The following is a 14,107-nucleotide window of genomic DNA, read 5'->3' as shown; positions in this document are numbered from 1 at the left end:
CCCATTGTTCTCTTCAGTCTTCCTTTTCTCCACCATTTTCAAAAGCCTCCATTTCAATGAGGCTGGGTGAGGGGCTGGCCCCCAGGAGGGGTGGAGGGATGGCACAAGTGGCAGATGTATGGGAGTCACCTTCTCCATGGTGGTTGCACCATTCTGTTCAATGCACATATGCCACTTTACACCAGCTGAGGACTTATGGAGGGAAAACAGATGTGTGTATTGCTTCAAAAAGCAAACAAAACCCCCGTGAATTCAAGATATCAAACATTTGTCCATGGTTTAATGTTTAAAAATGGCATACTTTGTGTTACTGCTTAAAATTTCACAAAATGTTATGCTGAAAATCCCATCTTTTCTGATTAATGATAAATGGGAACTGTTGAACTCTTGTTTGGAGGCTTGCTTTTAAACCTATAAAACCTAAAGCTCATAAATGATGCTTAGCTAATGTTGAGTGCTACAACCAACGATGGAACAATTACAGAGAACTATGGGAAAATTATTGAATAATAGTCTTCTGTCCTTTTTAATTATTTACAAATAAGCCAAGAGATGCATAAAGCTAAAATAATATATTTTAATATGCAAACCCTGATATGTATTCTATGCATGTATTCTACCTGGCACTTTCCAGCTAGATGGTCTAAAATGTGCTTTTGGTGCATTCTTGCATGCTCTGAAATTACCAAAACTGTACCCAAGAAAAAATGTATCCCCCTGACCGAATCCTGTCCAGTCACCTGAAACAATCAGCCTTGCCCTGAAGCTCACAGGAGTGAAATAATCTAAAACCAAGCACCAGTATAGTGAGTAAAAGATTTTGTAACTGGAAAAGGTTGGAAATAAATGTATTTCAGTGAAATTTTTTCTGACTAGAAAAAGATGGAAAGATAAAGGCATACTGTTAATTATGCTTTTACTTAGGATGGTTTTAAAGTTTCCAGTTGAGAGTTTCAAACTGGTATGGTACAGAGGATAATATGCACTACTAAGGAAGCAAGCAATATCTGGGCACGATCCATTGCTGTCAAGTCCTTCTGTTGACTTATACAGGGCACATTAATTTCAATGGAAGATCATATTTTAAATCCTGTTTATGAAAAGTCAAACACTGACTCTTAGACATGAAATACACATCATGATTTATCTCTACGTGTTTCTTCTTTATTGAAGGATACTTTTCTTTTTAAAAATCAAAGCCAGCGCTTAAGTTAGCAAAAAGCTTGTATGTGCTTAAGCTTGTATTTTCAAAAGCTTCTCTCAGGCCTGTTCCGGGAAAATGGGGACTCCAGGTCCAAAAATTTACTCTAAAATTTTAGTGAGGAAATCTACAATGCTTGCAACCCATTAAATCCATCACTTAATGTTTCTGGAAGTCTGAACAAACTCTTGCAAAGCATGACACCTTGCTGGGATATTTCTGCAGGCTATCCCTACAGTATTCATGCTGCTTGGCAGATCCATATGGTCAAGGAAGCCAAGAGGCATGTCAGAGTCTGGAAGGCTGCGATAAAAATAGATGAGGAAAATAGCACATGTAGAAAGAGTTGTTTTAGCAGTCAGAAAATTACATTCTGTACTTTTTTTCTATAGCTGTACACGTTGCTTTTCAAAGATGAGGGCTTTTGTGTAGTTGTTTGCTATTCCTTTCTTCTTTTTTAAACCTTTTTCTTCCCTCCAGTCATTTGTAAATGTCACCCACAAGTAGCTCTGTTTCTAGTTTTCACTGGAGTGCCTTATGAGCAGGTGTAGATAGTAAAAATCAAATTGATGATTTAAAATGATGGCTCCTGACAGTTTTACGGATAAAAATCTAAAATGCACCAGGATGCTGGAAAGACATAGTATGTACATGCAAGAAAATGCTCCTTTCATCATAATGGTGTCCTCTTTTAAAGGTTTTACAACTACTTATGTATAAAAATTCTCTCTGGGCTGAAGCCTGACACAAAATCTCTCTGGTATAGTATGGTTTCTTGCTTGTAATACATATAATTAAAATTCATTTGCGGCCTTTTCTTTCCTCTCCTTTTTTATTCCTAAATTCCATATAAACAATCTGCTTAAAGAACTAGAAGATAAGAAATAAAACCATTTTACAGAAAACAGAATACAGCAAACATCAAAGCTATGTGAAATCACTTACGTGCGTTGCCAAGCCAGCTCAATGCCAAAGATTTTCATGTCCCTAGCTATATTTGTACTTGTAGATCAAGATGGTGTCACTGCAAGTGACCTGTGAAAACATAAACTTCCATACCTAAAATGTGTACCAACGGCCATTGTTGGTACAAGTAAATCGGGTACAGAACTACTTCCTACTTTTCAGCTAGTGAGATTAGGGACATGCATCTTGTCAGTCAATGACCTTAATAATATCTGGGATTAATTTGGAGTTTCCGGATCCAGCCAGTACTTATAGGCCTTGAAAAAAAGTCAAGATATATTTGGTTTAACAGATCTCTTGCCTAGTTTTAGCTACTCTTAAATAGGTGGGGGTTTTATGCATCAGAAATTGCAGATTTGGCAATACAGTATCAGTATTGTGGTTTTTTTTAAAAAAAAGTAGCAGTGGTACTCATCTTAAATTCAGCAGCTCCCACAGACTCAGCCCTTGCTAAACCCTGTGGATAAAAACAAATGGCAGGTTTTCATTTTCATCCTTGAGTAAGGAGATGGGTAATTTCCATACTTTGTCAATGCTTGTCTGGATTTCTCCTTCTCTCCTCCACAGCATAGAGCAGAAGGGATGAGGGAGCCTGATTACCATATCAGTACGTACATGTATTTTTTTTCCTGAATGCTCTGACAGAACACTGTGGGCTTAAAGGTCTGCATGGGACAACTCAGGCTGTATATAGGGCTGGCTGCTTTATAAGTAACATAAATGTCTGAATGTTAAAGTCATTATTTGGGAGTCAACTTATTGACTTCTGCCTTCTCAAAGGACTCCAGGGGAGCCTGCTAACCAGAACAGTTATCCTGATGTACACAGGGTTTGCAGAACTCTTGGCCAAGTTCACTTGGCTTAGTTTCAACTCAGATGCTTACAAATGGAAATTTTAATATATGCAAGTGCCTCAGGAACTGCATTTGCTTTCCAGTGATTCTTAGCTGTCACTAAGTACAAACCCTGCAAGAAAGACACATGAAACTCTGGAGTTGAGAGACATACAGGTACTAAATGAAGGAGGAAAAATATGTTGGTCCAAATAATTTGGACAAACCTGAACAGCATAAAACTAGCTCTGTCAAGTAAATCCAAAATTTGCACTCTGAGACTTGTCCGTCCATCACAGCGGGAGGAAATACAATATCACACTCCTTGTACACTGTCCTCAAAATGAGACAGCAGCCTGGAAAGCCTAATGCTGCACAGCTCACTTGGGACCATGGGGCATCACGCCCGTGACCAAAACGTGCGTAAGCAAACCAGCTGCTCCCTGCAAAGGGGGTGAGCCTGCACCACTGCTCCTCCAGGCTGACTGTGTGACACTGGCAGGTCAGAAAACAAAGGTTGCTCTGCAGAAAGGTGAATTTACCCACCCTGGAAAAAAATCTCAGTTCAGGGTTTCTAGCAGATAAAGAGTGTGGCTACCTGCTGTCACCTGTCCTCAGCCTGAGGGTGGGGAGGAATGCGCTGTCCTACCCTGGATGAGGAGCGCTGTCAGGATGCTGCTTTACTGCATTGTCTCCCTGCGCCCCAGCAAATCCTGTTAGGAGGGTCTCCCTGCAGTGAGCCACAGGCTTGAGATCACCTCTGCCTCACCAGAGAGGTTCAAATTACAATACCTTGCTAGTAAAGATTTTTTTTATATATTTTTTATAAAGTAGTATTGTTTTATTGCAGAAGATGGCACTAAAGGTGCTGCTGAGGGGACATTTCTGGTCCAGCCACACTGAAGGCAAGCCATTCGGATTCCCCTGTGGATGTCAGGGTATCCATTTTGCAGTGAAAGCTGTTCATTTCTCTATAAAATTGCTGTTGCTGTTTCCACACCCAAACAAGACCAGAAGGCCAAGTTCTGGCAGAGTACTTGGGCAGTTCTCCCCAGGTACCAGCCCTGGCCAGTGGGGGAAGGCATCTGGGGGGGGGCCAAAGGCAGCGGGGGGGGGGACCAGGTCAGGTATTTGTGAGAACTTCACCCTCAGAGCCACAATGGCCCCCAGCAATCTCTTGCTTTCTCAGATCAATTATTATTACAATAAATTGATTATTGTGTTAGCTACAAACGTCTAGTATTTCCAGCTAACTTCAGGGGGGAGAAACAAAATAGGAGAGCAAGTACCAAATGGAATAAAGGAAGTGTTAAAAGCAGTTGTTAAGCAGTTTCTATGAAGTATATTTAGAAAACATACATCTTGTTAAAAGGATGCATTTTTATACATAGTAGTGATATGTGCCTTAAAACTCTGCAACTGAAAATAAGCAGAAGCCCTTGACTTTATTTAGGAACCCTGTTTTACCCCCAGACATTTTTAACAACTTAAATACTTTGTGGGTGTGCTTTTGCTTTGTTTAATGTTTGAAAATATTCCAGTACCCAAAGTGTAACTGAGGAGGAAAAAGTAAGCAACTGGACAGAGTTTTATTGATGATTTACTGGGGAATCTTGATGTGTGATAATGAATAAAATGCAAATCTGTTTTCCTGGCAATCCTCAGTTTCAATTTATGAGAAATTATTAGCTTTCAGATTGCTTCCAGTTGGAAGAAAACAGAGATATTTTTTTTTTACCAAGCCACTTTTTTTTTAATGTATTCCTGCTGTCATTAAGTATATCCATTTTCTCCTTTTTTATGAAAACAAGAACTCCTTTCCCAAGTGTTCTGAGGAACAAGGTACCTTTAAAGTGTTTGCGGGCAGGCTGTGACCAAAGGCCACAGGTAGGCTGTCACCTCCACGGCGGGGACAGCAGGAGCAAAGGGCATGGTGTGTGCTTCTGGCTTTTCTCTAGTCCTGCCAGCTGCTCTGGTCTAAGGCCGGCACAAGGGCCAAAGTAGTGCTTTGATGGGAACAGCCATATCGGTAGGGTGGTGGAGGTGTCCTGCCCTACACAGGGGAGAGAAGAAGGGGAGCGGGGGCTGCAGCTCACCGGATAGGTCTTGCGGTACTACAGTGAAATGAAACATCCACTAACTTAAGAGGAAACACCAAAATAAAAACTCCGCTCCCTGAAGGATAAGGTTCTTTCCAACAATGACAAAGCAACACCCGTATTAATTAAACGTGCTCAAAAGAGTTCAAAATAGGTGAATGCAGGTATTGTAAATGAGGTCTGCAATAACTTTGAGCTGTATGTACTTTTAAAATACACAACTATGAAAATCCCCATTAAACAGGCCAGTAACAATAGCCTCAGCTCCTGTTCCTGTTCTACCCCATGCGGACCAAAAATGAAGGGCTGATGTCCTTATTCAGCCCATAAAAGAAAAAAGTTTTTTTCTTACCAGCATCTCTTAACGGTATCGTTCAACACTGTTTACAATTGTCGTACCCGAGAATGCACGTATGCATGCCAAAATGCTTCCAAAAATACATTTTTATTTCACATTTTTACTTATATGTTACTCAGAAGAATTATCTGTTCATTTAATTATTTCAGTAAACACAATAATGGTATTACTAACTACACTGTGGAGTATTTTCCCTTTTTTAAGGAGTATGAGCCTACTTGTAATTAAAGGAATGCTGTATTAATGATGCTCAAAGTCTCAGAGGGAAAAATTTAATGCCCACCTCATAATATTATGCCAGAATTACACGCACAGAAGACTTTTTAATAATCTTTGTTTCTTAATTTAGTTTTGATTGGCTATGAAATACAGAGTAGCACTCAAGGGCTCAAATTTCTACCATCATCAGCACTTCTGCTCTATAAATTGTACAAATGTACAGGACTCCCGTCTGTAGGCTTCTCTTCAAGCTTCTGTTTAACCTGTGAAGAAAATTAGCTGCAGGCAATGATAGCTGCCGATGAATTTGTCATTTTTTAGCCATTTTTGGGATGTGGGATGGTGTTGTGATAGCTAGGTCTAAACATAAGCAGAAAATTGTATTTTTATGTTGCTGTTTCAGCTGCAAACATAGGTTGGTAATGCGTTTGTCTCCAGTTTGCATATTACAGTAATAGCCACTAGGAGTCTCCTGGTTAAATTTGTGATGAATTGCCACACTAATCCCGGCTGAGGTTTGATTGCAAACCCCAGGCTACAGGTGGATTTCAGCACAGGGGCCAACCCATGCGAGGGGCAGCTGCGACTTTGGGGGAATGGGACCCCTGAGCCATGAGCGGCATCGCGGGGGCTCCTGAAGCTTGTACCGAGGGCACAGCTGACACGTGTTTTAGAAATCAAGAAGTCAGAAGCTACCTATGAGCTGTTCTTATAGGGCAAAAGATGGTGACGGTCATGAAAAGTCAGATTTGTTTCTTTTTATAACTGGACAGAGTTTTGTGACCTCTCAACAAGCACTTACACAAGGGGAAGCAGAAGATTTCCTCAACTGTTAGTTACTTCCAGGGATTTAAAGCGGTTTTATTTAATAGACTGAAATGCTGCAGGCCACAAGAACTAGCACCCCCAGGTACTTAAAAATTTGCATATAGTATCTCTGCAAAGTGAATCCTGCAGTTATGAAAACATGAAGTAGCTTCTTCTCTCTTCTACTTCCCCTTCCCTCTCCTCCCAGGCCAACTAATTGTAAGTGCATGGTGCCAGACACACTCTTACCCAACGCCAAATGTTCAAAGTTCATGAATTACAGATCCACAGGAACAGTCACACTGGCTCAAATGCCATGACCATCCAGTTCAACTCTGTGACTGACAGTGAAATTTCCTTGAAGGAATGCCACAGAAAGCAGACGTGCATCATCTGCCAGCATGTGTGCTCACTCTGAGCAGTTAAAGATTGCTTTAAAATGTACAGGGAAGCTAGGGGTGACCAGTCAACCCACTCCGCAGGGGGCTGGTTATCGTGCAGGCAGGAGGAGCATACCTGTTGGGGAAGGATGCTATCACATCCTCCTTACAGACACTAGCAACTCCATGGCCAGAAATTGTGAGCATTCACTATTCTAAGCCATTCATTTGTTTATGTTTCTTTCATGCATCTCTCCTCTCAAGCAAAATTATTTCCCAAGCCCTAAAATTCCTGAGTGACTTTAAAAACTATGCGATTTTAAACAAATAATAATTTGGAGGGCCGTTTACTTGCCTTCTGCTTTTTGAGCTTCTCAGTTTCATTTTCAAACTTTTCTCTGCAACCAGGAGTAAAGAAAATAAAGGGGATGTTTTAAATGAAAGCTGAGAATCTCACATAATCACAGGACTCCAGAGGTTTGAGGTTTCAGAATAATATCACGAGTTGTCAATACTGAATGTCACCAGAAACTATAACGTTATTCTCAGGAAAGACTCCATAAAAGCATTTGTGGGAGAGTTTTCCTGCTGCGTCTTGCCTGTAATGTTGACGGATGTTGTCCTGGAGGGATGGCGCAAAGGTACTTAGGAGTGGCGAGCATCCACGTGCTGGGTTTAGCTACCAACAAGAGGGGTGTTTCGTTTTGCAACAAATCTGCATGTGCAAAACATTGTTACTGAGTCTGTCAACTAAACAAGCTCATAGAGTAAAAATTCATAATGGACTCCAAGAACATTTAGTTCCACAGGGAATATGTAGAAATAAGGACATGGCAAATTTTACCATTAACTGCCCATCTCCTCTGTACTGTACGTTTGCATGCATTGTAATGCACAATTGCATTTCGTGTTATTGCACACTATTATCATCTCCCTCTCACAGACGGCCTTAGATTTTACCATAAGATCCCAGCAGGACTTGGGTGAACCTCTTGGGCTGGCTGTGTTTCAGGGATGTAATCTATACTACACTGATAGCTGACACAGACTCAACAGCTAGTACCTTAGTCTGTATAGACCTATAGGTCTGTTCACCTTTCTGTGGTGAACAGAAAATTGCTAAGCCTGATCAGAGAACTGATACGGAAACAAAACAGGAGGCTGCTTCAACCTCCTCCTCTTTCTGCAGAAGCTGGCTCGGCTGTTTGGTACCCTTGCTTATTGTTAGGATATCTGAAAGGACCCTGACCTCCTCCTCAGCAGTGTTAACCTGATTTCAGTAACAAAACAGTGGTATGCAGGTTTAGCACACAAAAATCCAATTCTGACAACAATAAACCCAAGCATTTATGTAAGTCTGTTCAGCACTTCACCATGCTGAAAAGAAACCTTTGAATCTCTGTCATTTCAAATACGGGATTTTTTAGCACAAGAACATGCCTAACAGGAATGCACTCTTCCCCTGCCCACCTTCTCCAAGTATGTCAGTGCTATCTCCTTAACTCATTTTCTAAAACTAAAAATGAACACAAAAATAAAAGATCTTCCCATTGAGAAATGCCAAAGGGTCAGCCCTACAAATATGTAAAACCTCATTTTGAAGAAAATGTGTAATTTGTACATGTAGCTACAGTACAGATAGACATGAAGCAATTTTGAGCATGAGATGCCTTGCTGCTTGCTGTGCACTACCTCACAAACATCAAACATTTCTGTCATTTTCCTAACATTTCAAGTAAGTCAAGCTGTTACCAATGTGTATCTGAATACAGTGTGTATGTGCAATATACATCTATACTGAAAGCAAATACAACAGTTTATCACGTAGGAGACAGCCACTCTACACTTACACCACTAAATACACACCCTTGTTGTGCACGCACTCTCTCCTTCTCCCCAGTTCTTCCTCTTTCTCTGCTTCTCCTGTCAGAATTCTGGTGGCTTTCTGCATCTCAAGGGCTTAAGCAGCAAGTGAGCTACAGCTGTCACCTCAGGTCATTCCCAAGCAAACTTTCATCCCCTATCACAGCATCAAGGACCTTGCAAGGTCAAACATTTTCGGGAGGAATTCTGGCACCAGTTTTAATACTGAGATTTAATCAAAATGTTGCTTGTATTTTGTTTAAAGTCGTTATTTTAACTAGAGAGTAGACTGGTAACAAAGGCCTTCAGAAACTCAGTTACTTAAGACAGGAATTGCTGCAACATTTGTGTGCACAAAAAAGGAAGAAACAAGTTTTGCTGTGCAGTTTCTTTTGCATTAAAAGACCAACTTTTCTTATTTGTTACATTATGAGTTGCTAAACGTCATTGATTGAGGGCTAAATTTACAGCTATTGCTATTTTGAGAGAGAAAATACATTTCAAGACAAAGAAAAAATATCATATTACGTGGGGCATGATGTTTTTATTTGTTTTTAAACAGTGGCTGCTTGAAGCTGCTTGGAGGTTTAGTGTCAAAGCCATGTCAGCAGAGATGGATTAGTGGGCAGAGAGCAAGTGGTGCAGTCAAAGGTTCACAGTGAATGTAATTTATTCACGTAGCTTCGCAATTTATCACGTGCCTATTACCATAATGTACGTGGGAAGCAGCTGCGTGCGTGCACATAATGCCCTAAATGTATGTGTGGTTGGACCCGAACTCCTTACAGAATAGTAGTGGTTGAAAACGATACCATAAGGCATTTAAAAGCAAATTTCCTTCCTGTGGGGGTGCTGTCACACAGCAATGATGATTCCTACACAGGCAAATAAATAATCTTGTAGACTTCTCTCAGTTATGTTAACCTCACTTACCAGAACTCATTGGTTTTTCAAATCTAAATTATGTAGGTAATGTGATACATGTTTCCAGTGCTTTGTTAACAGATGTAAGCACATATGTTTTGCATCTCAAAGTCACATTTTCTAGTCTAGGAATACTCTGTTTTCCACTCCATATTTAACAGATATTCAGTGGCAAAGAAAATTAATCCTCCATGTTTGTGAGGAGAAACAAGTTACCTACAAGCTGAAAATTTCCTTTTAACTCTAATGACCTCTTACAGCATGACCTATCAAACACTTGGGAGCAGCACAGCTGTAAGAGGTTGATGTCTTAGTGTCTGCTTGGTTTCTCATACCTGTACAATCAATTACCAAGCCAAATATTTCCAAATTTAGCCTCTAATTTTAAGAGCATCTAAAGTAGGGAGCTGGATTTTGGTCTCTTTGAGTTGGCTTAAATGCTTACAGTTTCAGTGAAAGAAGAAAGCTGTAGCTGGCAGAGCTGGCCCCCACCCCAAGGTATTTCCTGCTGCACTATCCATACATGCAGATACAGACCTGCTGGTATGCGCCTGCTGCACGTGGTAGCAAGGCTCCGGCAATGCTGCCCACAGCTGTGTGGGCTTGCTGGAAACACTCCAGCAGCCCAGCTCCCACTTTTTAAGCTTCTGCAGTTTGAGTTTCTAACAACAGTCTCATGTTTGGAAATTATGCTGAATTGTACCATGCTACGATGCTTGCAGGCGATTGTATTGGAACCAATTCACTCAAGCCTTTTGCGATCCAGGCAAACGCACCCCAGTCACGGGTTAGCACTAGGAGTTTTATGCTGCTTTCTTTTAAGTAATTAAAATATGACCTAGAGAGACAACGGATTCAGACCAAGACAAGTCAGGTCCCCATAAGCAGCACATCTCATTGCTCAGATTAATGTATCATTCAGCGTTCGGTTCAGCAGAACCTCTCACATTTGGAGTATGATGCAGATTTTCTCGGCTAATTACATGTGCACTCTAGGGCTTCCATTTTGAAGCCATTGATCACATATATTTACTGACTAATTACGCAAAATGAAAGCTTGCCTTACCATTGCACAGAAAGTCTCGGGAGGATCTCCACATGTTATGTCTGGGGGATCCAGAGTCACTTTTACGTATTTGATCATGTCTCTGGCTTCCGGCTGGCAGGCCATGTAATCCCATATTTTTCCTTCTTCTGTGTAAATCTGAGTCTTACACACGTCATAGTGTCCCCACACAGAAGGGTAGTGCTGCATCACGGAGGATACAGTAACCCAGAGGGCGTGAAGTGACAGGAATCTTGACAAATACATTTCTAAATCCTTTTATGTCACCTTCGTAGGGATGCTCAGTACTGGTGTACGGGCAGTCTACAGATTATACATATATGTACATATACATGTATATATTTTATAAAATAGGTTCCAACTCAAACGTGAAGCATTAGGATAGAGTGTTTGTTTCACTAAGTTGAAGACTTTGGTAGAAGCCACCCAAACCCCGATGACAGCCTTTCACAGCAACGCGGCACTTGTCCTTTGTCTTATAACTTATCTGTCAGGGCTTCTTGTAAAGACGTCCAATAGCAGATAATAATTTGTGAAGTTGCAGGTCTTCAGCTACACTGTCGATAACCCTGAGTGATCCTCCGTGTTCAGGGCTCGCAGGGGATGCCCAGACGCACTGATAAATCAGTATCTGAAGCAAAAGGATGAGTGTCTACAGGCCGGTGTCTGTTTCCCATCAATCATTCTTTTCTTCTGGCACCTTTTAGAAACAATAAGAGTTAGAGTTATTGTCCAAGAATCAATGCATTACAAATATATGATATGTTGACATTTTGGAGGTTTGATGCAATACAAAGAAAATTGGTCTAATATGGATAACCTTTACCATGGGTGCTGTGCTAGAATGAACAAACTACCAAAACCATTCACAGTGAAAAGTATTTTGACATGAAGGATTTAACTCTTCTGCAACAAAGACATATTTATAACGTTCCAAGTGAGTTACAGGTTTCTGGCTTCTAAAACTGTATTCTCATCCTAGCAAATCCTGAGAGTAAACTACAGAACTCGACCATTGCCCAGATTGTGCAGGCAGGCAGGCAGGCAGGGGAGCAGGCAGCCCAGTGCTGCAGAACAGCAGCGTGAAGGCTCTTTGATTAAAGTGACACAGAGATGGGTATCAGGGCTACCAGGTGCAGACGGTCTCTTGGCCAGAGTACCTCAGTGAGCTCCAAAAGCCTTACAGGTTTCTTAGTGGGTTGGTTTTGTTTTGTTTTGATTTTGGAAGAGTAACAAAGTAACTGCAGGCACACTTCTGTTTCCTTGAAATTTCTCATCAGCATTGGAAGAGCTCTGTTCCTTTTTTTCCCTTTGAACTGTGATTTACTGACCACACTTATGTTACGTTACTGATAAAGATAATGGTTCATTTGTAGCTTACAATAAGGAAGCTTTCCCCCTCTGTTATGTTAGTCTTAATCTCCTAGGTTTGCGGGTGGGGGTACCTGTGTACTCACATTTATTTCAGAGCAGATATATCCTCTCTTCAGAAAGCAACTAGAAATTCCCTCAGTTTGTATCACCTCAGTCATATTATTACACGTATAAAATTCTATAACCTTATTACAACGACGTAAAATATACACTTGCTGAAAAATGCAGGAAAAAATACAAATTCTGTATGAGAGAAACTGCAAACACCAAGTACCCTAAACATGGGCAAGGAAAACAAGGGCTGGGAACTCCAACTCATTTCTCTCAGCCTGCGCCTGGTGTCAGCCTGTGCCAGCTGAGGACGGGGAGCCTGGGCGCTGGGCTCTCTGCAGGAGGAGGATTTCAGGCAGCTGCCGCAGCACCTCCATGCTCTTTTTGTCTGAATGCTAAAACCTAAGCAGACCCGTCAGACAGATGTCAAGAAACAACCTTAAGACACCGCTTACTGCAGCCCACTTTGCTTGTTCCCGGTTTTAAATTACGCCCAGTGTCACGAACCCTCCTATACCCCAAACCCATAGGCAGCGGTTTGTGACCCGGTGAGCTCCTCAGCACGTCACTTCGTTAATACGCGTTTCCAAAACTTATCTTCAAAGCTATTTGCAAACGGCCTCCCTATATTTAAATAATGCTTCATCTTAAACTGAACTAAACTACAGACACTACGAAATGCCAACAGATGGTTGAATTGTGTTTCCATAGCAAAGTAATTTACAATAATTGCCGTATGGACGTAAATGCAATTTTCCATTATATTCATTTTATCAAGTGTTACCATACAACTCATATATTTTATCAGAATATGCAGAGAATATATAATTTTTCCTGCAATAACAATTCTCAATTAGTTCAGATAGATTTAAGCTTCAAATCTGAATTTGACACAAAAGCAGAAGTATTTCAGACCGAATTAAAACTATATCTTTTTAAGCGCACTGTGTAGTACCACTGTTTTTGTAGTGACTTTACTTTTTTTGTTGTTTTGGTTTTCAGTGGGAACGTTTACTTATTATTTTGGAATTCAGTAATTCAGGGAACACTTCCCACATCATTCTAAAGACACCTCATACTCTTTCCCTCTAGTCCTTTCTAATGTATTTTACTATTTTGCAGGGGGAAAAAACCACCTCCAAAACCCCATAGCTTCGAACAGTCATTACGCAAAAGGGAAACTGCTAAAAAAGGAGCCAAATTATTTTAATATTGTGACAAATCAAAACATACTCTGTACTGGAGAAGACTTGGTCATAGCTGGAATAAACAGTAGGTAAATATCATGTTTCTGTGTAGCAATAAGAAGTTACTGAGTTTAATTATTCTTAGACTGCAAGACTGTATATTTAGGCAAAATTAGATTTTTTTTTCTTTAATACTTTCCTTGCTAGCTCTTCAGCTACCCATAACCTCTTATAATGGCTAAGACTCAGATGCACTAATAAACAGGACTGGATAGAACTGAAGTAATGTGGAGCACGCCACTACCTTAACACACTGTGCTAAAATACTTCCCATATAACGAATTCTCATTAAAGTAAGCCCGAGTCATAATGATGGTCGTTACACAGAATTATAGACTATAACATCGATCGAATTTAGTGCAGTGACAAGGAAAAAGTGCAGAGGAGTGCAAGACATCTGAGCATTAGGCAGCTGTAGCAGTGTACAGCAGACATTCCTGACAAGAAGCAGCCAATTATAGCTTAAATTTCTGGCATATAACCAGTTCTGATTAATAGTTTTCCATTACATTACAGACATATTATTAATGTATTAAAAATGTCAAGCTTTGGCAAGAACTAATATGGCATGGCTCAGTTAGTCTGCAATATTTTCTTTTAATGAGCTTCCATTGATACAGAGAAAGATATTGACCAAGGCACATTAAGGATCATGTGCTGAGCACTGCTGGGGTTTTTCTGACAGAGCTATACGATTTCTCTTGCTTATATTTATTCCT

At 40.6% G+C, this 14,107-nt stretch overlaps 1 protein-coding gene across 5 annotated transcripts in view; it reads right to left on the bottom strand.

Moving 5' to 3' along the window:
* Nucleotides 1-14,107, bottom strand: part of NTNG1 (netrin G1) — a 158,779-nt gene that overhangs the window by 140,717 nt on the left and 3,955 nt on the right. For all 5 annotated transcript variants that reach the window (XM_037403775.1, XM_037403771.1, XM_037403773.1 and 2 more), the window contains exon 2: nucleotides 10,717-11,416. In XM_037403775.1, the coding sequence (XP_037259672.1) occupies nucleotides 10,717-10,962 (246 nt within the window). In that variant the 5' untranslated portion in view covers nucleotides 10,963-11,416. The remainder of the gene's footprint in view (nucleotides 1-10,716; nucleotides 11,417-14,107) is intronic.

The sequence above is a fragment of the Falco rusticolus genome, chromosome 11 (assembly GCF_015220075.1).
Source record: "Falco rusticolus isolate bFalRus1 chromosome 11, bFalRus1.pri, whole genome shotgun sequence".
In the NCBI taxonomy this organism is placed as follows: Eukaryota; Metazoa; Chordata; class Aves; order Falconiformes; family Falconidae; genus Falco; species Falco rusticolus.
Note: the sequence above shows the minus strand (reverse complement) of the source record. Positions and strands in the feature narration are given on the sequence as shown.